Source organism: Vulpes vulpes, chromosome 5 (assembly GCF_048418805.1).
Source record: "Vulpes vulpes isolate BD-2025 chromosome 5, VulVul3, whole genome shotgun sequence".
NCBI lineage: Eukaryota > Metazoa > Chordata > Mammalia > Carnivora > Canidae > Vulpes > Vulpes vulpes.
The window spans coordinates 125,846,695-125,871,663 of record NC_132784.1 but is presented as its reverse complement, the minus strand read 5'-3'; the positions used below and the strand labels follow the sequence as shown (position 1 = coordinate 125,871,663).

Below are 24,969 nucleotides of genomic sequence, written 5' to 3'. Positions count from 1 at the left end.
CTTGTCCACCTGCCAGGTCAGCCTCCGTCCTTCGAAATCTCACAAAAGTCCTTACAGACTCATGGACACCCCACAATCGGGAAGTCAGGTGGCTTTCCCGCCATCATGCAACCAGAAGTAGAAAAAGTGGGATTCAAATCTAGGTTTGTCTGATTTGAAGCTTATATTCCTTTTTTTTTTTTAAGATTTTTTTTTTTTATTTATTCATTTGGAAGAGACAGAGAGCACAAGCAGGGGGAGAGGCAGAAGGAGAAGCAGACTCCCCGCGGAGCAGACACCCAACACAGGGCTCAATCCCAGGACCCTGAGATCATGACCTGCTTAACCAGGAGTCACCCAGGCGCCCCTGAAGCCTGTTTTCCTAACCATTATCCTCAACTATCTTGCAACACCCTGTAGAATAGTGACAAGGCACAGACCTTAGATTCACTTCTACTTGTCCTCCCTGATTTTATTTGACTGGCCTCTGGCCACTTTTATCATTCATCAAAGACAGCTTGTTCATCTCTCCCTCACTCCTAACTGGCTTCAGGGAAAGTGCCACATCATTCTTCTCAGTGGCTAATCGCCTCTTCCCCCAGTTGATGGACAGGGTGCTGGCCCATCATCCAAGTCACTGATGAAGATGCTTTAACCTTCCCGGCCAGCAATGGGCCCCCGTGAGCTCTGCTGGGTGCTGCTGGGGGCTGGCACAAAACGCTGCTAACCAGTCTTTTCTGCCTCTGCTGCCAGGGCCACTCACGCCCAGTAGTTGTGTGGTCTGACCACATTTTCCCAGTTTCCTGAGGGTGGGTTATACGGGAATGAATCCAAATCCGTGCAAAGGCCAGGAGAGATCGTACACAGTGCTTTCCCTCTGACCACCAGCCCTGATGCTCAGCCACAAAATATTAATCTGGCCGGTTCTTTATTTACTGTGCTCTGTGGCTGGTTACCCTGTGTTCTGTTTGCTTAAGGTGTTTACAAATTGGCTTTCTGAAAGTTTCCCCAATCTTTTCCCAGATTAAAAAACAGAACAAAACCAAAAAACAACCATTTATTCATTCATGGGGATTTATGTCGTACCTCCTCTATCTGTAGTACCTTGGTAGGATGTTGTAGCTCTGTTATTCAGGCTGATTCTTAGCGATTGCCTGACTCTCAGCCTTCAAGAACATCTCAAGTCTTTTCTCGACTTGAATAATTTATTTATTTATTTATTTATTTATTTATTTATTTATTTAGATTTTATTTATTCATGAGAGACACAGACAGAGAGAGCAAGAGAGGCAGAGACACAGACAGAGGGAGAAGCAGGCTCCATGCAGGGAGCCCGACGCGGGACTCGATCTCAGGACTCCAGGATCACACCCTGGGCCAAAGGCAGGCACTAAACGGCTAAGCCACCAAGAGATCCTCTGGACTTAAAGAATTTAAATGTGATGTAAATAATGTCCTGAGAGCGCCACCCATCCCCGCCCTCTCCCCTCCATCCACCAAAATGCATCCTTTATTATTATTATTTTTAAAGTGCATCCTTTAAAATAGAGTGCATCCCCTTTTATTTGGGATGACTTCAATGCTGTCACTGCTTAGAAGGCAGGAGGCTGGGTGAGGTGGCCCTTTCAAGGATCTGCCAGGAAGCCGGAGATCCTCAAAATTCTGTGAGGCCAGCAGCACAGGCGCAGGAGCCTTTGTCGAAAGAATCGGTGGGGAGAAATCAGACAGCTGAGAACTCTCATCAGACACATAACCCACAGCACAGCTACCATATGTCTTCAGGCTCTTGCCTGTCAAATCCATCTTTACCCTGCGCTGGTAAGTGGAGCAGGGCTGGCAACGATTTCTGCAGGCCTAAAGATTTTCTGAACCATTCTTTTAAGGCTTATCTGTTGATGAAAGAATAAATCATGATCCCCAGGAAAGTGGAGCCGGCAGGAGAGCAGCTGGTCCCGGGAGACATGGGTGGCCCTCGAAACGGCGCCGGGGAGATGCTCCACCTCTGCTCTTTTGCAGACATCACTGGACAGGGAGGGGGATCCACCTGGTGCCAGGAGAGCCATTGTTCTCAAAGCCAGAGCACCCTCCGTGGCCCAAAATGATAAGTTCAGACAGGCCCCCAGGAAGAAGCCGTGGCAGCCAAAGCAGCACGAAAGAAGCCAGGTAGGCCTCTCCCGCACCGAGCTAGGAGGACGAGGGAGGACTGTCCTCGGCCATGGGATCCCCTGCCCGGGACCAGACACAGAGGAACGGAGATAACAAGGAGCTAACTACTCCCAGGATGTTAGACCCAGCGGGGGAACGAGCTGCAGCCCTGGGCTCCCTGAGAGAGTTCATCCCCATGAACAGAACAGGCATGATGAAAGCAACAGGGGCAGAGTGAGCACTCATCCTTCCCTTTCAAACACTGCTCCGCAAAGAAGGGCCGCTAGTGAGGTGACACATGCGACTAATTGGGAGAATCCGGGAGGCGCGGGCATGCGGCCCCGCAGACGGGAGGGCCAGACCGAGAGGCTCCAGCCGACCTCAGGGGTAGCTGCCAGGCTTGCTTGTCACCAGAGCACACGGAGTAATAAATTCGCTCCAGCGCCCACCAGCACGTGGAGGAGGTGGGGTGGCTGATCCCACGCCGGGGAGAGGCCCACACCGTGGAGGCAGGGGGTCAGAATCTTTGGGCTTCATTCCAGTGGAAAAAATTCAACCTGCTGTTCAGGGTCCGCCGCCCAAGGTTGGGATGCTGGGCAGGCCAGGGGTGATGGTAGGGGAAGTGGGGACAGTGAGAAAGGGGATGATGGGCGAACATGGGAGGCAGTTGTGACACGATGGCTTCCAGATGCCCCCGAGTGTAGACGCAGCCGGGGATCTGTATGCAGGTGAAGCAGCGGCCGGGGCTCTCAGCACCTTCCTTTCTGCTGAGAAAAGGTGGAGTCTCTGGGATTGGTTTTCCAAATCGTGTGGCACCATCTTGCCATCATTTCCTCCTCTTTGTTCATCAATTTAGGATCTGAGGGCTCTTGCCAACAGTGGCAAAGAAAAGAGACTAAATATTCCAGTGGATGGATGGCTGACATTTATCCTGGGGAATGAGGTTGGCAAGGGCACACAGGAAGGCTTTTTGCTTCTCTCTCTCTCTCTATCTCTGATTCTCGTTTCTTCTGGGGATGGCTTTGACCCATCCCACCATCTCTGAGCTGCTTGCTTCCCTGTCTCCTTTTAACTCCCAGGCGAAGTACCTTCTCAGCTCAGACCAGAGGCAACTTACCTTGGAGAGGAAGCCCAAAACCTTCGGGGGGCAGAAGGGACACCAAAGATAAAAGTATCTGGGTCAGGGGTGCCTGGCTGGCCAGAGGACATGAGACTCTTGATCTCAGGGTTGTGAGTTCAAGCCCCACACGGGTGTAGAGATTACTTAAAATTAAATCTTAAAAAAAAGTGGGGCATCTGGGTGGCCCAATCAGGTAAGCGTCTGCCTTCAGCTCAGGTCATGATCCCGGGGTCCTGTGATTGAGCCCCGTGTTGGGCTCCCTGCTCAGCAGGGAGTCTGCTTCTCCCTCTCCCCCTGCCTGCCACTGCCCCAGCTTGGGTGTGCACACTCTCAATCTCTGTCAAATAAATAAATAAATAAATCTTTTTTTTTTTTTAAGGAAGGCATCTAGGGCAGCCTGGGTGGCTCAGCGGTTTAAGCGCCTGTCTTCGGCCCAGGGCATGATCCTGGAGATCGAGTCTCCACATCAGGGATCCTCGATCCCGGGATCGAGTCCCACATCAGGCTCCCTGCATGGAGCCTGCTTCTCCCTCTGCCTGTGTCTCTGTCTCTCTCTCTCTGTGTCTATCATGAATAAATAAATAAAATCTTAAAAAAAAAAAAGAGAGAAAGGCATCCAGGTCAGTTCCCAGGTTCTCCTTCTTCATTCTATCTACAGCCATTCTCCTTTAGTTGCTAGACATCCTTAGAATTCTCACCCAAAGCAATGGAGTCTCCTATCACCTTCCCACCACCAAGACGAAGCCCACCCACTGGGCATCAGAGACGTTTACTCAGCCCCTTACTACTCATCTGGACTTTGGAACCATTTGAAATACTATTGCTCAGACTTTTTTCCCCTAATACCTTCCATTCCAATGAAAGAAAACTCAATCCCAGAGAGCTTCACATTAGCCTTCTCTTCTAGTTTTTGATGGGCTCCGATTCCACATCCCGCCTATGGACGTTGGGATTGAAGTGGAGTTCTGGAAGCGTTGGCAGTAGAGGGTATGAATGAACCACGCTTGTTATAAAGTAGAGAGAATTCCAAATTAGGAGATCAGTCACAGATATTAGCTGGCCTGGCTCAAGCTCAGTTACTAACACACAGTTGGGAAGAAGCATCACCAAAGAGATGAGTCAGCTGGCACTGTTCCAAATGGCTGGACCTCATGTACCTGTGCTCTCATGGCTGAATTAAGAGGCACATTGGAGCTGGACATTGACTTTAGGAGAGAAACGCAGGCTGTACTGTGAGCGTTTGAGGACCATTTGGCTCGGTTTTTAAATTTAGTTCATTTCATACCATTGCTCTGAATTATTCTATCCCCACATCATGTCTTTGTCTGCTGAACTCACGGTACTCAACATGTGCCCTGGCCATTTCTCACAGGAACTGGAGGCCTGCCCTTTACTCATACCAGCTCCTGCGACAAGAGCTAGACTTGAAACCCAAGGGTCTAATTTCCTTTCCAGGATTTACTGGGCTTCACAAAGAAGTATATCAGAGGAAGGCCACTCGGGCGCTAGAGAATCTTCCCACCTGGTATTCTATCAACACCTGAAGTTTAACTTCTTACCCTAGAAAAATAAAAATCAACAGATCAGAACAAAGGTGACTAAATCAACCAGGCTTTTTAAGCAGGCTCTTATAATGTTTTTTTTTTTTTAAGTCAGGATATTGATGTATAATTTTGTATGAATTTTGTGATTTTAAAAAAAAAAAAATTTGTGATTTTGAGGTGGGAGAAGTAGATTGTATTTTTAAATATGGCGAAGTACACAAAAGAAAATTTACCCAGGTGACTCAGTCAGTTAAGCAGTTGACTCTTCATTTCAGCTCGGGTCAGGATCTCAGGGTCATGGGACTGAGGCCCGGGTTGGGCTCTGTGCTCAGCGGGAAGGCTGCTTGAGATTCTCTCTCTCTCTCTCTCTCTCTCTGCCCCTCCCCCACTCCCACTCCACGGTGCACACGTGTGTGTGCAAGCATACCACACATGCACTCTCTCTTTCTCTAAAAAAAAAGGTTGGGGGGGCACGCCTGGATGGCTCAGTGGGTTTGAACATCCAACTCTTGGTTTTGGCTCCAGTCATGACCTCATGGGTTGTGGGATAAGCCCTGTGTCAGGCTCCGTGTGCAGCGGGGAGACTGCTTGAGATTCTCTCCCTCTGCCCCTCCGCCCTCACTCTTGCACTTTCTCTCAAATAAATAGATCTGGGACGCCTGGGTGGCTCAGTGGTTGAGCATCTGCCTTTGGCTCAGGGAGTGATCCCAGGGTCCTGGGATCGAGTCCCACATCGGACTCCCTGCATGGAGCCTGCTTCTCCCTCTGTCTGTGTCTCTGCCTCTCTCTGTGTGTCTCTCATGAATAAATAAATAAAATCTTTTAAAAAAATAAAATAAGTAGATCCTTTAAAAAATAATTTAACTTAATTTAGTTTTTAAAGAAAAAAGAAAATTTACCATCCTAATCATTTTTAATATACAGAGCAGCAGTGTTAAGTACATTCACGCTGTTGTGCAACCCATCTCCCAAACTCTTTTCATCTTACAAAACTGCAACTTTGCACCATCCTTCTCTCCCCAGCCTTTGCAACCACCTTTCTGCTTCCTGCCTCTGAATTTGGCCACTCTAGGCATCTCATATAAGTGGAATCTTATAGTATTCATCTTTTTCTGATTGGCTTATTTCACTTAGCGTAACGTTCATCCATGTGTAAGAGTCTCCTTCCTTTTTTTTCTAGATTTTATTTATTCATGAGAGACACAGAGAGAGGCAGAGACATAGGCCAAAGGACAAGCAGGCTCCCTGCAGGGAGCCCGATGTGGGACTCGATCCTGGGACTCCAGGTTCACGCCCTGGGCTGAAGGCTGATGCTCAACCACTGAGCCACCCAGGCATTTCAAATCTCCTTCCTTTTTAAGGCTGAGTAATATTCCATTGTATGGCTATACCGCTTTTTGTTTATCCAGTCATCCACTCCTGGACACTTGGGTTGCTTTCACCTTTTGGTTATTTGAATCATGCCGCTATGAACACGGGTATGCGAATCGCTCTTCAAAATCCCGATTTGTACAGTTTGTGTCTCTTAACATTGAGTGAAGGAAGCCTCGAAGAATTCCATATCTCATGGTTTTACATTTTTTTACCATCTGGAAAAAATCAGGAACGCAGCACTAATTTTACCAGGTAATACCTTTACAGCCTCTCAGTGTGCTGACTCTTCAAGGGCTTCTTGGGCCTTCTTCAGCCATGTGTGAGTGCTTTGAGAATTGCCATTAAGTAGAAAGCAGCAGGTTAGCTGTGTCTCGGTGACTGAGACCCGATCAAAGGCGGAGTTATCAGGGACTTGGTGTATTCTGAAACCCACCCATTCCCGTTTCCCCTCACATGGGACTCGAGTCCCACACCGTCCCTCCCCAGGCCAAGAAAGCACGTGGTCGTAAGATAAAAGCGGTGAAGTCCAGCTACAATCTGCTTCACCGCTGAGTGCCCTTCTCACTGGCGAACACCTATAAATAACATCTGTGATCCTGTTTCAAAGTCAGCAAAGGGGCAAGGGCTGAGGGGTTGCCGAAATCATTTCATGAACAAGTTGACCAAAAAAACGATCTGTGACTAAATCTTAGAGGAGGAAGAGCTGGCCAGCCATGTGGACAGACCAGACTCCTCCCCTGCAAAACCAGCCTCTCTCTCGTGCCCTACATTGTCTGCAGGCATGCATAAGCTATATTCTAGATCATTTGGCATTCGACTAGCTAAGTCGGCTCCACTCAGCTCAGAGATGATTGGGGGGCTGCGGTGTTAGCGTTGTGCCCTCCTGCAAGGAGGAAAAGGGAATCTAGTTCAGGGACCAAAAAAAAGCTTATTCCTCTCATCTTTGAAGACCCTGAGACAGAGTCCTCCACAGCCCCCCAGATGCAGGGTCCTGCGGCCTGGAACGCACAGAAATCAAATGCATATCCATTACGGGAGAAATCGTAGGCAAGTGGAGCTGAGGTGACAGATTTTGAAGAGCAAACATGCACCTTTGTGCTCTGTCTTCTCAAAATTCATCCTCTCACCTGCCAGCCTTGAGAATTGCCTATTTACATAACTAGCTGCCTAAAATGGAATATTAGATAATGTTACATGGTGCCTCCCTCGGCTGGAGCCCAGCCCCGGGATGTGAGAGATCCAGAAGTCCTCCAACAGCATGTAGCATGGCACGCTGGCCTGCAGCCATGCCTCCGCGTGGCGTGAGCCTGTCAGCACTCCCGAGCTAAGCAGATGTCAGGCCCGATCGCCGAGGTGGGAGACCAGCGAGCAGCAGGGGGAGGGGACGTGATTCAGCAAGTGGCACGGTGGCACGCCGTCTTCAGGGGACAAGCAGCACCTCCTCCCGAGCTTCACGGCAGGTGCCTTGTTCTGCCCAAGGTGCTGTCTCAGGGCCCGCGGACACGGAGGGAGCGGGGAGGGGGCCGCAGGCGGCTGCGATGCCAACCCTGGCGCTGTGCCAGCCTCGAGCCCCCCCCCCCCGCCCCCCGTTGGTCCTTTCCGAGGCACACGTCTCCCTCCCATCAAAACGGGAATCCTGCTGCTCCGTATAAGAGGCGTATCAATAAGTCACAAGGAATGTTCTGATGATGATAAGCGCGTCTAGCTTCTCGGCGGACCACATGTATCAAAGAAGGCAATTGTGTGTATTTGTTCGTTTATTTTTCAGCGTTCCGGTTCCTGTAGTCAGTTTAGAGAAAATTCCTAACCTAGTGAAGGCAGATGGTGCCAATGTCAAAATGAACTCTGCAACCACTACCGCGGTCACCTCCTGCTCCTCCTCATCCTCTGCCGTCTCCACCCCACCTTTAATTAAGCCAGTCTTGATGTCCAAGTCAGTGCCACCTTCCCCAGAGAAGATCTTAAATGGCAAAGGAATTTTGTCCGCCACAATAGACAAGAAACACCAAAATGGCACCAAAAACAACAACAAGCCTTACAGGAGACTTTCAGGTACGTGTCTGTGTCCTTCGAGTCTGGCTCACGATCTTGCTGCCTCTGAGCCACGTCCGTGACCGAGGAGTGCTGCGTTCTTGTAACCAGGCAGGCCCGTTTCGTGGTAAGGGGAGCCTGGGGTTGACCTGCAACCAGGAGCCCCACCTAAAACTGCGAGGGAGAAGGGGTTCTCTTTTTTGCGGGCTGGATGAGGTTCTCCTCGCTCAGCTTGGGGCTCAGCAGGAGGGAGCCTCTCGGCCTGGGACACAGGGGGCTTTACGGCCACCGCCACGGCCTGCGCGTGCTGAGGCCTTCCCATGCTGCCTGGCCAGATGGGCCCCAGGCTCCATAGACGCCTCGCCACAGCCGGGAGGTTGGACAGCCACAGGGAGCCTCACTGCCCCGCAGGGCAGACTGGGGACAGTACTGGCAGGTGGTCTGCCCCCCTCTGACCTTGGGTTTTGGTTGGTTGCCAGGTTGATTATGTGCTCTGGGGCTGCGACCACCCTTCCCGCATAATCGGGAACACTTGGACTGGCACAGCAGGTGAGGCGTTGAGGGGTTTCTCTTGCATCTCCTTCTTGGGTGTCTGCGTAGACACTCAGGATGCCTGGAACAGGACACGTGACCAGTATTTGAGACAGTGGTTGCCCTCAGGGGGGCCCCCAGGCAGACGATGTTTGCTTTGGATTTGCCTTAGAACTCAATCTGGCAGTTCTACTTTCTCCCAAAGACCAAGAAAAGCTATAAACTTTATAACTTCTTCACACACCGTGGGCATTTATCAAATGTTGAATGGAAAAAAAAGAAAGAAGGAAAATACGGTGAAAGCCATATCCAGTGAGAGAGAAACCATGCCCTCCAGTAGGAGGCGTAGCTCTTAATCAGCTTAAGAATCGTGGGTCAATTTTATTTTTGACTTGGTGTTAATCTATATTTCAGTGTTTCTATCTTGCTTCTGTAACTGTTAAAAAAAATATATTTCTTAAAAGTACTTTGGACCCAAAGCATTCAAAGGGTTTTTACCCTAAAAAATCTCTCTATGTGCTACTCACCCACTATGAAGAAAGAAAGGTAGAGCCCGGTGCTCTCTTTGAGCGCTGCAGGGCCCTCCCGGAGTGGGGGGATGGGGAGCCCCACTCCCGGCTCTCTTCCTGAATGGAGAGTTCAATTCCACTCTTCAGAGCTGGGTGGCAATGTCCCTGGAAAACCCAGAAGGCCCAGCTGGGCAGTGTCCACGGGCAGAAGCACGACCATGGCTTCCAGCCTGCACCCCAACCTGGAGTCGTAGAGGGTATTTTTGTGGTGTTTGTTGGTTTTGCATTTTGTCGGTTGTTTTGTCTCATTGGGTCTCTTGCTTGTTTCTATCTCCCTTTCACATTTGGCAGCCAGCTCCTGCCCCCCCGGCCAAACAACCTGCTCAGTCGCAGGCCAGCGTGAGTGCTGGTGTGGATCTGGGCCCGGGTCTGACTCTGACAGGCCCCAGGGAAAGAACTCTGTGGCAGGCAGCCTGGGGCCCGGCGCCCAGGCCCTCCTCGGTGGGCAGAGAGGGCTCATGGGAAACGGGCATCTCCAGGCCTCAGAGTTTTCTAGTCTTAAAAGTGAAGCCAAAAAATAAAAAAATAAAAAAAGAAGTTGCAGGGATGAGGGCACCTAGCTGGCTCAGTCCAAAGAGCATGCGACTCTTGATTTCAGGGTCGGGAGTCCAAGCCCCACCACACTGGGTGTAGAGATTACTAAAACTAAAATCTTTAAGAAAGAAGAAGATAAAGATGATGATGACAAATGACAAAAGCCAAAAAAGGGGTGGGAGGCATTTTGATGGCCAACCAGAAAGGCTGTTGGACATGAGAATGGTTTTCCTCACCCCCATCATCATCACCACCTTTGCAACCACTACAAGCCCCAGATTTTCTCTTAAAATCAGAACACATTCATTTATGAGGCTCAGGGTTTACTTCAGCCATCTCAGACAGCTCTTCAGGTAAATTCTTTTAGTTTACAGTCATTCAAATCTTTCATGGAGGCACCCGACCAATTTTATATACAACCCCCACCCACCGACCCTGTGGCCAGCCTCCCTGAATGCCCAGAAGAGCTGTGTCATCCCTGTGCTGCGGGACTCAGGTGTTTGCTGGGAGCCTTCCAGAAATAGCACAGACTCTCCAAGAGGTAGAACTTTGAAGCCAAAAGGGTCCTTAAGAGGGATCGCCTCACATCCCCTCATTTTCCAGTCGGGGGGAGGCTTTTGGTAATCCAGAAGGCGCAAAAGATCCAAAGTGGGCATAAAAAGAGCAGGCTCCTTGGAAGTAACCTCACTGTGAGCCATCATCAACAGTCCAGGGAGAAGCAGGAGCTAGAGAAAGCCTGGCCTCCCCGCAGCCCCCCTTCGTCCCCACCCGGTTGGCCAGCCTCTGCTCATTCCCATTTGGAGCAAGGGCCCCGCGCTGGGAGCAGAGCATGCTGGGAGACTAGCAGGCCCTACCCTCTATGCACCCTCCACTTGAGACAGCACACCCCAAACTCTCCCCCCGCCCCTGCCTGTGACACCGCCAAAACATTCCTGAATCAGATAAACGAGGTTTCTGGTCAGCAAGGCTGCGTGGAAAGCCCAGGGCTGAGGACTTTGCAAAGCACAAGAGAGGCAGGTCATACTGACATGTCAAGGAATAATCTCCCACTTAAGTGGCTCAAACTAGCAGGAAGGGCAGGGGCGGTGGGCGGGGGGGCGGGGATGGGTTCTTGGAGCCGCCTAGGAAGAGTGGCCCTTGGGCCTCAGGTGGCTCTCCCGGCCCTGCAGCCAGCTGCGCCCCAAGTGCCAAGTACTTGGGGGAACCGTTTAAGTGAGATCAAGTATGAGAGCATCAGGGCTCCTGGCCCTCCGGTGCGTGCCCGCACCCTGGTCTCTGTGCCTTGTGCTGCGTTCCACATCCCTCCCGAAGCTGGACCTGGAACTCTGGGGTCAAAGGGGAGTGCCATTTTACCCCGAGCGGTTCTTGAAGCATTTTAGCAGCCGGTTGGAAAAAAAAAAAAAAAAAGAAAGAAAAAGAAAGAAAGAAAGAAAGAAAGAAAGAAAGAAAGAAAGAAAAGAAAAAAAAACAGATTGCCTGACAATGTCTCACTTGTTGGTGCAAATGTGCATTTTTTTTTTAAATGTAGTCTTAATGCCAAATCCTATTTAGTCTCCTTTTTTCTTATATTTTTTGTTTGTTTCTTAAACCAGAGAGAGAATTTGACCCAAATAAACACTGTGGAGTATTGGATCCCGAGACAAAGAAACCTTGCACAAGATCCCTCACCTGCAAGGTATTTCTCTTTCCATAAAAAATACTTCCTGCTCTCGCTGGGGCCTTTGTCGAAATGTTTGCATGCCACTCTCTGCACACGGCAGGGTGTGGAACCTCGACATGACCCCCAGCTGTTCTTTGTAAGGGAAATGCTTTCTTCTCTTCCATGGTAGCAGAGTGCCTGCCTCAAGCTGGCTGGCTTTTTAAGAAGGAAAAAAAAAAAAATAGGCTTCCCCTGTTACTTGTGAGGCCAGACAGTAAATTGTATTTATAGGCACTCACAGGCGGTTCTAAACCCTGCTACGTTTTAATGTATGCAGGAGCGGCGGCGGCGGCGGCGGCGGCCTGAAAGGCAGCCCTGGAGGGGAGGGCGAGCGGCCGCGCCCCTGATCCGGCCACGCCGGGTGGCCAGGGGGACAGCTGAGCCCGGGCGGCCGCCATCGGGGGGGCCCCCGGCCCCGTATTTCATCCCGAACTGCTAGCGCTTCCTGGGATCGCGGCCGGGCCCCTCTGCCCGGAGGCTCCGGGCGTCTGGGCCACAGCGAGCCTCCCACCTGCACCTGGATTAACTCTAGCGCAGCCTCACCGCCGCCCTTCCTCCGAGGCTCCCTGGGCGCTGCACTGAAGCTCATCATCCTGTGCCCGGTTTTGGTTTTTTTTGGTTTTTTTTTTTTTTTTTTTTTGGTCTTTTTGTTTTTTGCTTTTTGGTTCTTTTTTTGTTTGTTTGTTTTTTTGGAGGAAGCTTTGGCTTCTTAACGCCAGGAGTGTAGGGCATGGTTGCGTTTGTGTGGTGTCTGCCTCTTCCCAGCCACAGAACGGGAGCTGTTGCCTTGAAGTTGACTTTTCGAGCACCTCTAAATTCCCATGAATTGCTGTTTCTGAAATGGAGGGCCCGGGGAAGCAGGTTTATGTGCTGATCAAAGAGGCTGTGCTTTTCATCTCTCTTCTCCTTAGACGCACTCGCTAAGCCATCGGAGGGCAGTCCCAGGCCGGAAAAAGCAATTTGACCTCCTTCTGGCGGAACACAAAGCCAAGTCCCGGGAAAAAGAAGTTAAAGATAAAGAGCATCTCCTGACTTCGGCAAGGGAAGTACTTCCTAACCAACCTGGGCCGGCGCAGGACTCTCTGCCAGGACCTTCAGGGAGCTCTGGGCCAGAACCGAAAGTCGCATCCCCTGCCAAATCCAGGCCACCTAACTCTGTGCTTCCTAGGTAAGTCCCGCTTCGCTGATAGAAGCCTTGAGTCCTGCCCGGGCCAAGTGACTCTGCTTTGCCGGGTCGCGTGTGATCGGATCACATGGCAAATGGAAGTCCTAATAGTCCTACCTTGTAAGACGGCTGTGAAGTGTAAGTGAGATCGTGGGCATGAGGGGCTCAGCCAGTGCCCGCCACATAGCGTTCGGTGGATTTTAACTGCTGTCATCATCATCATCATCATCATCATCATCACCATCATCATCATCATAGCAGACCTATAGCAGACAGAGCAAGACTAATCTGGAAACTAATACCCGGAAGGATGACCTGTCAGCCACTGGGCAACTTTCAGGTTGCCTGAGGTTTTAGATTAGTTGGACAGTCCCAGAGTGGAGAGTTGGGGCAGTCATCACACTTTACAAGCCCATTTGCCACATGATTTTGTGAATTTTTCCCACAAGTCTCCTACGATCAGGGCGAAAGGAAAATTGGCATCATAGAGGCTGTTTGTCCTTACATATCCCTCCACACCAAGAAAGCTGAGCCATCTGTTTGGGGTTTTATTTGGTTGTCCTGGACAGAGAGGAAAGAACAGAAAACAGAATTAAAACCCGTTTGGATTGAGAGCAGTTTAAAAATCCGTGCATGTCTGTTTTCACCGGCCAGTGGAATACCGAGCAGCCGACCAATTTCCAGGTAATAAGACAGGGAGTCCTTCGTTCAAAAATATTTATCTAGTGCTTGCTCCATAAGCAAAGTACGGGCATTCCTCCTTTTTATTGTGCTTCACTTTATTGCACTTTGCAGATATTCCTTTTCTTCATTTTCCTTTTTTTTTTTACAAATTGAAGGTTTGTGGCGGCCTGGCGTCGAGCAAATCCAGCAGCGCCATTTTTCCAACAGCATTTGCTGATTTCAGGTCTCTGTGTCAATAAAGTATTTCTTAATTAGAGCATGTACATTAGATATGATACTATTGCACGCTTAATAGAGCACAGTATAAGGTAAATATAACTTTTATATGCACCAGGAAGCCAAAAAGTGCATCTGATTCGCTTTACTGCGATATTGGCTTTATGGCAGCGGGTCTGGAACCAGCCCCGTGGTATCTCCCAGGTATGCCTGTACCAGGTCAGGTGCTTTCAAGCAACAGTACAGAGATGGATGAAATTAGATCCTGCTTTTCAAGAGTTCAAAGTTTAGAAGATAAGACACAAATATCCATAACTTCATGAAGAAGAATCATTAATGATAAAATATGAGAAGGGCAGACAGTGGAATTATCTGATCATTTTTAATGCATACAGCGTGAATCTCAAAGGGGGATTGTCCAGTCAGCAAGTAGGCATTAAGAGAACACAGTTATAAAAGAAGGGGAAGGGGATCCCTGGGTGGCGCAGCAGTTTAGCGCCTGCCTTTGGCCCAGGGCGCGATCCTGGAGCCCCGGGATCGAATCCCACGTCGGGCTCCCGGTGCATGGAGCCTGCTTCTCCCTCTGCCTATGTCTCTGCCTCTCTCTCTCTCTCTCTCTCTGTGACTATCATAAATAAATAAAAATTAAAAAAAAAAAGAAGGGGAAGGACTTGATTTTTAAAAGCAACTATTTGATGACAGTTGTTACAGATCTAGCACGTTCTCGTGCCTCCTGCTTTGGCGCAAGCCTGATCCAGTTTGATAGCCGGAGTCCCTTTGTGGGAACCGCCAACCTCGGCGTCAGGTTCAAGCAGACACCGCCAGGTGGAATGGCCACCCGCACACATTTCCTGCAGCATACACGCTGCCGTATTGGGCCACCAACTTAGGTGTCACATCATTTTGCAGGATCATTTTATAACTACTTCTCACTGTAACGCCAGAATTTGGTGAAGGGTATTTATTACCTTTCCTCAGCTTTTGAGTTAAGCAGGCCATTCTGTTCCAGATTTCTGGGAGGGGCTTTCACTTTCAAAATTTTTTGTGGCTGTACACCTTTTTTATTCCCACAAAGACTTACATAGTACCCGATAGAAAAGCAGACTTGCTCCACCTAAAGCCAGCTCATCTCTGCTCCCATCACACATGTATCCAGGGCCTGCCCATCCTGGGGATCCGCTTGGCGTCCCCAAGGGCTCCGAGGGAACCCGGTTTGAAGACCCTCTTTTATTGTGGGTTCACCAAAGATTTTAACTGATGGAGGCACTTCTCACCCTACCTGGCTGAAGGGAGGAACCAGGGGGCAGCCGTTAAAAAAATAAAACAGGCATGGAGGCTTAACAGTGGCTTTCTTTTTTTTAAGATTTTTTATTTATTCATTCATGAGAGACAGAGAGAGAGAGCGAGAGAGGCAGAGACACACGCAGAGGGAGCCCGATATGGGACTTGATCCCGGGATTCCAGGATCACGCCCTGGGCCGAAAGCAGGCGCCAAACCGCTGAGCCAGGGATCCCCTTAACAGTGGCTTCTTAATAGCCTTTTTAAATTTAGTTTTCAGGGGAATGTGTATCAATAGAGAAATGCCAGGTTTTATGTTCTTTTAAGGAAGTAGAAGGAAGATGGAGAGTGAGGTTCATCAGCAAAAAAGAATTATCTCTGAAAGGAAGGAGGAGGCCGAGGAGTGCATTACCAGTGTCGGCTAACAGAACAATTGTTAAAGATGCTTTTCAGGGTTGATACAGGCACCAGAAAACTCAGATATGAGCTGAGCTTCCAAACTTTGTGGGAAATAATGTCCTTTTCCGCTTGATTTTAGTTAGGATAAGACCCCATACAGTCAGAGATTGAAAAAGCATGATCAGAATTTGATGTCCTCCTTGGGGTGCCTGGCTGGCTGGGTCGGTAGAGCATGTGACTTGATCTCGGTGCTATGGGTTCAAGCCCCATGTTGGGTGCAGAGATCACTTAAAAATGAAATCTTAGAAAAAGAAAAAAAACAACAGAATTTAATGTCCTCGCGTAAAATTTAAAACAACATTTATTTTCTTCATACTAGCAACATACAATATATAAAAATAGCTATTTCAATCACAGTAATCATCTATAATTGACCAAAAAAATTTATCACACAAGAACGGAAAATATTGCAGTCCCTTCCCAATCGTGAATTCTTTTTGTAGGAAATGCTAGCACGTCTGAATTTATTTTTTACGTATCATTTGATAACCTTGAAAATATTTCAGTTCTCGTATTCTTGAATTACAACCCACTCTTGTCAAGGGTTCCTGAAAAAAGAACTTAGGTCTAGAGCTGGAAATGTTAAAGTCAAATAGCAAGGGCTGGAAAAAGGTTGGAAGTGCAAACGTCAGCTCCGTGCTCTCCAGTGAGATGAGTGCAGCCATGTTTCTGAGCCTCTGCAGCGCCGAACTGTTAGAAAGTGGTAGTAGTGCTCCACGGAAAGCAGTGTGAGTAAACCAAGGCCTTGGTGCTACCTGATTTCCATGTGCCCATCCTCCTGGCCACTCTTCACCAACCTGGGGGCTCTTAAATAACACATTCCTGTGCTCTTGTTTCTTTGCCCCAACTCTAGGGGAACTTATTACGTGCCCCCAAAGAGTCCAAGGGCTGTGGATGACCAGCCCAACCAAACCCATCAGGACTTTTGTGGAAAGGGGGAAGAGGCCAAAGGGTTGAGCCAGGCTCTGAGAAGCCAGTCTGGCACCCAAGAGGGAGAGAGGAAAGATAGGTCATGGAAGCCAGTGCTGACAAAATCCGGCCACATTCCCCTCTGTCTCGTGCGATGCTCACACATCTCTCATCTGAAAGTATGAAAATGGTGGTGCCTGGGTGGCTCAGTTGGTTGGGTGTCTGACTCATGGTTTTGGCTCAGGTCATGATCTCAGGGTCCTGAGATTGAGCCCTGTGTCACGCTCAGCACCCAGCACGGAGTCTACTTGAGATTCTTTGCCTCTCCCTCTCCCTCTGCCACTGCCCCCCCGCCCCGCCCCCTGCTCACACTCTCTCTCTCAAATAAATACATAAAATCTTTTTTTTTTTTTAAGATTTTGTTTATTTGTTTATTCATGAAAGACACAGAGAGATAGGCAGAGGGAGAAACCAACTCCCTGCAGGGAGCCCGATGCGGGACTCAATCCCAGGACTCCAGGATCACACCCTGAGCCAAAGGCAGATGCTCAACCACTGAGCCATCCAGGCACCCAAACAAAATCTTTTTTTTAAAAAAAAGGAATAAACAGGGAAAAATCCAAGGAATCTTAGACTGGCATAGGTAGAAGTTTCTAGATAATCTGAAAACAGGCAGAGATAATTCTGGAGTGAAAGCAACTCCAGCTCCTGCCTCATTAGGATAAGTGTTATGGCTACACTGTAAGCCTTGACTTAATGTTTGCCCCTGTGTTCTTCCTACATCCATTTCTCAGTATGGGGGCCTTTGAAGTCAAACAGATAGTATCAAGCCTCATTTCCACTCTTATTAGCTTTGCCACCCTTTCCCTTACCTGAGAAATGTAGGTAAGTTACACCCACCTATAGCAGCGAGTAAGTTGCGTGAGAGGATGTCCGATGCATGCCTAGCACATAGTAGGGAGCCAGCTAAGATTGGTTGCCATGTGTTCTCTTCCCCAAAGCACTCAGACAAGACTGATGCTCATGCTTCCTCAGAGGGTGGAGGAGGGGACTTTCTCTAAGTTTCCCTGACTGGAACTGGACAGAGACCATTGTCACATAGTCTTTAAACCAGACTGGTAAATGGAGAATGGCAGGTGATGTCGTGATGAAGGCAGAGGAGTCGACGGCAGCTTTACAAACTCGAGTGACTCTTCCAACACGCTCTCATGACTAGCTGCCCCATTTCCCATCACTCTTCTCCAGGCCTTGTTTTTTTCTTTTTTTTTTTTTTTTTTCTGAGACACAGGTTGGTTATAGCGAACCCCTTCCCTCCAGGTTCTGCCCCAGAGTACAGCCATCAGAGCTGGAAGGTCTTGAAAGCATTCCCCACTCCATTATCACTCGGAGGATGCCTGGTTTTTCATCTTGAGTGAAACAAGCCTGAAAAGGAACAAATTCAGAGTTCTGTCTCTGCTCTCAGAGCCCATTCTGTTCTAGACACAAATGTCCATGCTCAGCTTCAGTCTGTAGGATCCTCCTCCCCTCATTTCTGTTTGATCTGGCAAATAAAATTTATTATTAAGTTTTTCAACCATTTTTTCTCTTTTTTCCTTGATTAAACTTTTTTTTTAAATCAAAGCAAAATGGACACATAATTCAAAAGTCGAATAGAACCAAAAGACTTAGAATGAAAAACAGGAGTTCCTGCCATCCTGGGGGGTCGCTTTACCCACCCTGTGTTAGAGTACCTGTTCCCTGGATCCCAGAGCCTCCCGCTCTCCTGGTTTGCTCCTTTATTCTGATGGAGTATGTCCTCCATCAGCTTCCTGTGAAAAGGTACAAAGGGGTTCAATTTTTAGAACCCTTACACACCTGAAAATGTTTTTATTCTACCTTTACACTTAATTGATAACCTGAGTATATAACTGGATTGAAAATCATTTCCCTTTTTTTAAGATTTTATTTTATTTATTCATGAGAGACACAGAGATAGAGACATAGTCAGAGAGAGAAGCAGGCTTCCTGCAGGGAGCCCTATGCAGGACTCAATCCCAGACCCTGAGATCACGACCTGAGCTGAAGGCAGACACTCAACCACAGAGCCACCTAGGCATCCCAAAAATCAATTCCCTATGGAATTATGAAGACATTTTTTACTGGCTTTCCTTTTATTGGAAAGTCTGATATTCTCTTTGCATATGATCCGTTTTTAATCTCTAACACCCAGGGCTCTGAAGTTTCACAGGGATCACTCAATATGGGTCTTTTTTCATTCATAGTACTGGGTACTTAGCAGATTCATTCAGTCTATGAATACCTGTTTCAGGGATAATTTTGTATCTTACATCTTAGCTAATTTTCTCCCCACTATCGTCTTTATTCTTTGTATTGACCTCCAATTAGTTGGATGTTGGACCTTTTGCTTTGATCTTTTCATTCTCTTATTACTTCTTTTCTCCTATTTTCTCCTATTCTCTTAATCTCTTGTTATACTTTCTAAAAGATTTTCTTCCATTTTACCTTCAAAGCTGTATATGAAATAACCAATTTATGATTAACTTTTTTAGATCTTTAGGATATGGTTCTTAGATATAAAGAACTTCTTACAATTGCTTCATTTTTGAAGATTTATTTATTTACTTACTTACTTACTTATTTGAGAGAGAGAGTGCAAGAGCTCCAGTGAGGAGAAGGGCAGAAGGAGAGAGAGAGAATGTCAAGCAGACTCCTCACTAAACCAGGAGCCCCATGGGGGCTTGATCTCAAGACCCTGAGATCATGACCTAAGCCAAAACCAAGAGTTGGATGTTTAGCTGACTGAGCCACCAAGGAACCCCTATAATTGCTTCTTAATAATATCCTACAAGATATTATCATTTTGCAGAGATAATACCATTCTAGTATCTTTAACACAGGTTTTTTAGGTTTTTCCTCTTTGCTTCATTATCTTCATTTCTTTCTTGTGTGTGTTCATGCATTTGATGTTTGGCTGGTCAGTCTCATGATGGAGATGTTCCAGGAATGTTTGGTGATGCCTAACCATTCACACTTAGAAGCACCAAGGCGCCTGGGTAGCTTAGTCAGTTAAGCATCTTCAGCTCATGTCGTGATCTCTGGGTCCTGGGATCAAGCCCCACCTCGGGGGGGTGGGGAGTCTGCTTCTTCCTCTCCCTCTCTCTCTCAAATAAATAAATGAAATCTTTAAAAATAAAAATAAAAAGAGTAAATAGAAGAGAAGCGTTAACAGGCTGATTGGAAGTCTGTCTGGGACTGTGAACAAAAAGGTCATCAGGTCACCAATCAGCCTATTTTGGAGGGTTCCTGAAGGCAAGATCTGGAAGCCTTTTCTCTGGGGCCATTCCATTTCTTGGGATGAGACTCCTCCCTGGTGATGTGCCTGGTGATAGGCATTCTAGGAGTGCCCACTAAGGATTTGACTAGAGAGAGCCCATGCTTACCTTGTTTCCAGCCCTGTGCCTCTCACCTGATCTCTGCTGAGCCTGGCAGCCCCTTATTTAATGGGGTCTCTCCAGTTTTCTGGAGAGTAAACCTTTGTTCTCTTGTTGGATTAGAAGGGGTGGGTCCTGGCAGGAGCAATGGGAGTCATCTGGTCATGTGAGGTCGTAGTGTTGACCTGTAGGTCCAGCTACCACACAGGAAGACTTTCAGCTTTCCCACTGGATTTAGCCCTCACATGACCCATGACCTTTGCAGCTCAAAGTGGCTCCAGGTGCCCTACTTCTCAGAGGTTCTGTGGTAACTTGCCCTGCAGTTAACACTTCTCCAGACACATTCTGTCTTCTGAAAGTATGTTCACGTCTCATGTTCACACTATCAATTGGGATGCTTTAGGTTCAAGTAGCAGAAAACCTAGTCTTACTAAATGCTTAAATTAAAAATTGTCTTATCACACATGACAAGAAGTCCAGAAGTGAAAGGGCACCACTCCCCAAAGATGAGGAATCGGCTCTCATTCTCTTTCTTTTACTCCATCCTCTTCTGTCTTCTGGTTTCATCTTCGAAGTTTATAGCAAGGTGGCTGCCACACTTCCAGGGATATCCAGAAGAAGGTGGAAACCGCTTTTTCCTTATGTCTCATTTTAAAAGTGAGGAAAATCTTTGCAACCTCCCCCTAGAAAAAACTTTTTACGTATTTCTCACACTCCTTTCCAAACCAATCATTAGCAAGATAAATGAGATTTCCATTATTGGTTTAGGGGTTAAATGGAGGCTGGGAAGTAATCATCAGAAGGATCGCTATATCTCTTCCAATCTCTTTGTTCTTCCAGACCATGACTTTTTTTTTTTAAATCTCTTTTCTGTGATTTTAATAGTGTTTTGGATGAGGAGATAAGCATGTCCATTCCCTGTGGCCCATGTAACAGGAAGTTCTTCAGCTGCTTTCCTTACACATATCTGTACTACTAGCTCACTTTCTGTTCTATTTCTGTTTGGGGTGTGTTTTTTTTGTTTTGTTTTTTGTTTTGTTTTGTTTTGTGTGTGTGTGTGTTTTTTTATTTTTTGTTATGAAATTTTCTCCATGTATGGAAAAGTAGAAAGAATAATAAAATGAACACATGCATACCTAGTTTTAACAGCTGTAATATTAATACTTGGCAATTCTATTTACTTGATCTACATTTTCTGATAATACATTTTGAAGTAAATTGCAGATATCATGGCACTTCACTTATAAAGATTTCCAAATACATCTTTAAAAAGTAAAGATATCTTCCTGTATAACCAAAATACTATTAATCACACTTAACAAAATCCTGCTCACTTTTCTCTCCTGTAGCACAAGGAGGGCCTATCACCATGGGGAAGACCTCAGAAAGAGCCTGCTAGAAATTTTGGAAACAATGCAAATGTCTATCAGTAGATTAGTTAGGTCAGTTATGATATATCCACACTATAGAATATTGGGGAATATTAAAAATGTTGATATAGTTTGACACATGGAAAGATCTCTACAATATCACTAGGCTTAAAAAAATAAGCATGTCTCAAAATAGTATGTACAGTGTGATCCAGTTCTTGCTTAAAACTGCATGTGCCCGTGTATGCACAGTAGAGAAATCTGGAAGGATATAAATCAAAATGGTAATAGCACTTGATCTTGAGTGGCAGGATTATGGATGTCATTTTCTTTCTTTATATGTTTCAGCATTATGAAAATTGTTTCACTGTTTGGGTATTCAGCTGTAAATAGGCGATGATGTTGTTGCCCCTTCTGATACAGGAGAGAAGGTATCGGGAATGTACCTGCGGTGATGTGTTTTCTGGACTATGCACTTTGAACATACAGAATGAATGGCCTCTTCGTTTTCATAAATATAGGAAGGTGATAGTCAATAACAAATTGTCACACCAACAGTTCTCGTAGTAACACTGAAAAACTACCTGTGGCCTTGTTTTTGGTTTGCAGGGGTGGTTTTTTTTTTTTTTTTGTGGCAAAATATACATAATGTAAAATTTACCATTTTAACCATTTCTAAATGTACTGGTGCGTGGCATAAGTACATTCACATTGTGGCGCGACCAGATCCCATCCATCCCCAGAACTTTCTATCATCTCCTACTGAAATGCTGCACCCATTAAACACTAACATCCCGTTCCCCATCCCCAATACCTGGTAACCACCATTCTACTTTCGGTCTCTATATGATTACTCTGGGCACCTCACATAAGTGGAATTCATACAATATTTCTCCTTTGTGACTGGCTTCTTTCACTGGGTATCTTGTCCTCAAGGTTCATCTGTGTGTTATAGTGTGTGTCTAGATTTCCTTTCTTTTTAAGACTTAATTAATATTCCATTGTATGGATATACCATATTATGTTTTATCCATTCGTCTATTTATTGATGGACATTTGGGTTGTTTCCACCTTTGTGGCTTTGCTTTTATTTTTTTTTAAAGATTTTATTTATTTATTCATGAGAGAAACACACACAGAGAGAGAAGGAGAGGCAGAGACACAGGCAGAGGGAGAAGCAGGCTCCATGCAGGGAGCCTGACGTGGGACTTGATCCCGGTCTCCAGGATCACGCCCTGGGCTGAAGGCGGCGCTAAACCGCTGAGCCACCTGGGCTGCCCTGTGGCTTTGCTTTTAAATGTCTGTGCTGGGGCACCTGGGTGGCTCAGTTGGTTAAGCGTCTGCCTTCGGCTCAGGCCATGATCTCAGGGTCCTGGACTCGAGCCCCGTGTCAGGCTCCCTGCTCAGCGGAGAGTCTTCTTCCTCTGCCACTCCCCTTGCTCATGCTTTGGTGCACGCTGTCTCTCTCTCTCTCTCTCTCTGAAATATATAAATAAAATTTTTAAAAATAAAATAAAATAAAATAAATGACTGTGGATCTGATTTGAACTCAGCTATATGACACCTGGAAAGAACTGAGAGTGAAAACAAGGGAGAAGAGAGAAAATCAACAGTGCTGCTTCATGCTCCTTGAAGAGACAGTTCAAAGCAGCATGCAGAAAACTGTTTTGTTTTGTTTTTTAAGGATCTTATTTTTTTTTTCTCCTGAACTTCTTTTTCTCCCTATATTTCTCCCCGGTCAATCACCTGATGAAAGTGGAGAAGCAGGAAAAACAACTGCTCACTAACTTTGACTATTCCTCTTCTAATTCTTTTGCTGATGTGTTTGGTTTTTTGCGGCTCATGAAGCATGTGGTGCTTCTTACTGTGACATTGCTTTTCTGTAAGCTTAGCCTTCATCAAGGTGAGATCTCCTGGACTGTTTATACACAAGGAACTCCTTCACTTGTTCATTGAGAAATGTAATTCTTCAGCACCAACCATGCCAGCCTCTGGTTCTAGTGGCTTGTCAAAAGTTAAGTGGAAACATTCATCCTCAGAAGGTACAATTAAACTACATATGGGGCTTGGCATTAAGAAACACATCTGGAACACCTGGGTGGCTCAGTCGGTTAAGCGTCTGCCTTTGGCCCAGGTCATGGTTCCAAGGTCCTGTGATCAAGCCCTGCATTGGGCTCCCTGCTCAGTGGGAAGTCTGCTTCTCCCTCTCCCTCTGCCCCTCCCCTTACTCCTGCATTCTCTCTCTCTTTCTCTCTCTCTCACTCTGCACTCTCTCAAATAAAATCTTAAAAAAAAAAAAGAAAAGAAAGAAAGAAACACATCGGGGGGTGGGGTGCCTGGCTGGCTTGGTCACATCTGGAGGCACCAGGCTGGCTCGGTCAGTGAAGCATGCAACTCTTGTTCTCAGGGTCGGGAGTTCAAGCCCCATGTTGGGTGTAGAGCTTACTTTAAAAAAAAAAAAAAAAAGGGAAAAGGGAAAAAGAGATTTGGCTGTGGAGGAAGAGACTGGTGCCCCATCACTGGGACAAAACCTTTTTTTCATACCAATGCGATAACAGCCTCATAAAGCTCTAATTGCCAGAAAACAAATGTAGGGCATCTTCCATCATGACTGATATTTTGGTAACTGTTTTGAAGTTGTTTACTTGGTTGATCTTGTCGGATCCCACTTTCAGAAAGAAGCAACTAGCTGGCGAGTACAAATTACTTACATGCAGATAGATAACTGAATTCATCAGAAGACTGGTTTCAAGCTAATTCTCTATTGCTGTATCTTAAATTCCACTTACACTGTTGAAGTTTTCCCTGGTGCCTGGACTTAAGCAGGGCAGGGCCTGATCTCAGCCTGAATCCTTCCGTGCCGTACATAGGCCACTGCCCTGCCTTCCTTGGTGTATAGAGAAAGCGACTCGGCCCCCCTGCCGAGCTCCCTTAAACAGCGTGGGTCTTCCTCCCTCAGACAGAAAGTTCACTCTGTCCGTTCTCTCTTGCCCTTAGACCATCATCTGCAAATAGCATCAGCAGCAGCACATCTTCAAACCACAGTGGCTACACCCCGGAACCTCCCCTGCCCCCAGCTGGAGGTGACCTCACCAGCCGACTGTCGAGTGATGAAGGGGAGATGGACGGTGCTGACGAACCCGAGAAGTTAGACTGTCATTTCTCTACCCACCACCCCAGACCTCTTGCGGTAGGCCACCGTGTGTCCACCCGTGCGTCCCTCCCCTCCCCCAGCGCTCTGCGGCACTTAGTGGCACTTAGTGATCGCGTGGGGCAGCACGCTTTCCTGGGAGAGGCTGCCAGAACAGAACGGTGTTCTCTAGAAAGCTTCACCCCGAGGTTGAATGATTACCTTCGAATCACCCCTGAAAATCACGGAAGGAAAGGGCAGGGCTCCCTACTGGCTGTAAGCCTTTAAGCACCTGAGTACCCGTGGTCCACCTTGAAGCGAGCGCGCCTGAGAAGTGGTATTTATATACGTGCCCTGGGGAGCTGCCCTTGCGGCCTCGCCCGTCTAAATACGGAGCCTCTGATTCCAGAATGCATCTAGCTCACCTGCCTTGGAGACCGCCTGTCCTAGTGGTGTGCCAGGTGCCAGCCCGAGCTGCTTTTCTCCCATGTTGATTCTGAGTTTTACTGTTATTAGTAAGTGTGACCATATGGTCCCAGAACTGAGAGAGAGAGAGAGAGAGAGAGAGAGAGTGTGTGTGTGTGTGTGTGTGTGCGCGCGCACGCGCCTGTTGAAGAGCGGAGAGGAGGAAGTATTTCACATCAGCATGATTGCTGATTAACAAAAAGGTACAATTCCTTCCCAATTCCTTGAAAGAGTCCACTTTTGACAGCTCAGAAGGTCACTGAAATCGAAGTGGGAAATCTAAGGAGGCATGAGCTGAAGGCTTGTTTATGTTTGCCCTACAAGCACTTAAGAAG

At 47.2% G+C, this 24,969-nt stretch overlaps 1 protein-coding gene across 12 annotated transcripts in view; it reads left to right on the top strand.

The window, feature by feature from the left end:
* ATXN7L1 (ataxin 7 like 1) overlaps positions 1–24,969 on the top strand; it is a 241,330-nt gene that overhangs the window by 203,767 nt on the left and 12,594 nt on the right. For 9 of the 12 annotated variants that reach the window (XM_026006062.2, XM_026006064.2, XM_026006065.2 and 6 more), the window contains 4 exons: positions 7,931–8,214; positions 11,420–11,502; positions 12,438–12,694; positions 24,037–24,229. In XM_026006062.2, the coding sequence (XP_025861847.1) occupies positions 7,931–8,214; positions 11,420–11,502; positions 12,438–12,694; positions 24,037–24,229 (817 nt within the window). Of the gene's footprint in view, positions 1–7,930; positions 8,215–8,672; positions 8,743–11,419; positions 11,503–12,437; positions 12,695–24,036; positions 24,230–24,969 lie in introns of all 12 variants that reach the window. The other 3 variants (XM_072759942.1, XM_072759943.1, XM_072759944.1) reach the window with 1 other exon arrangement.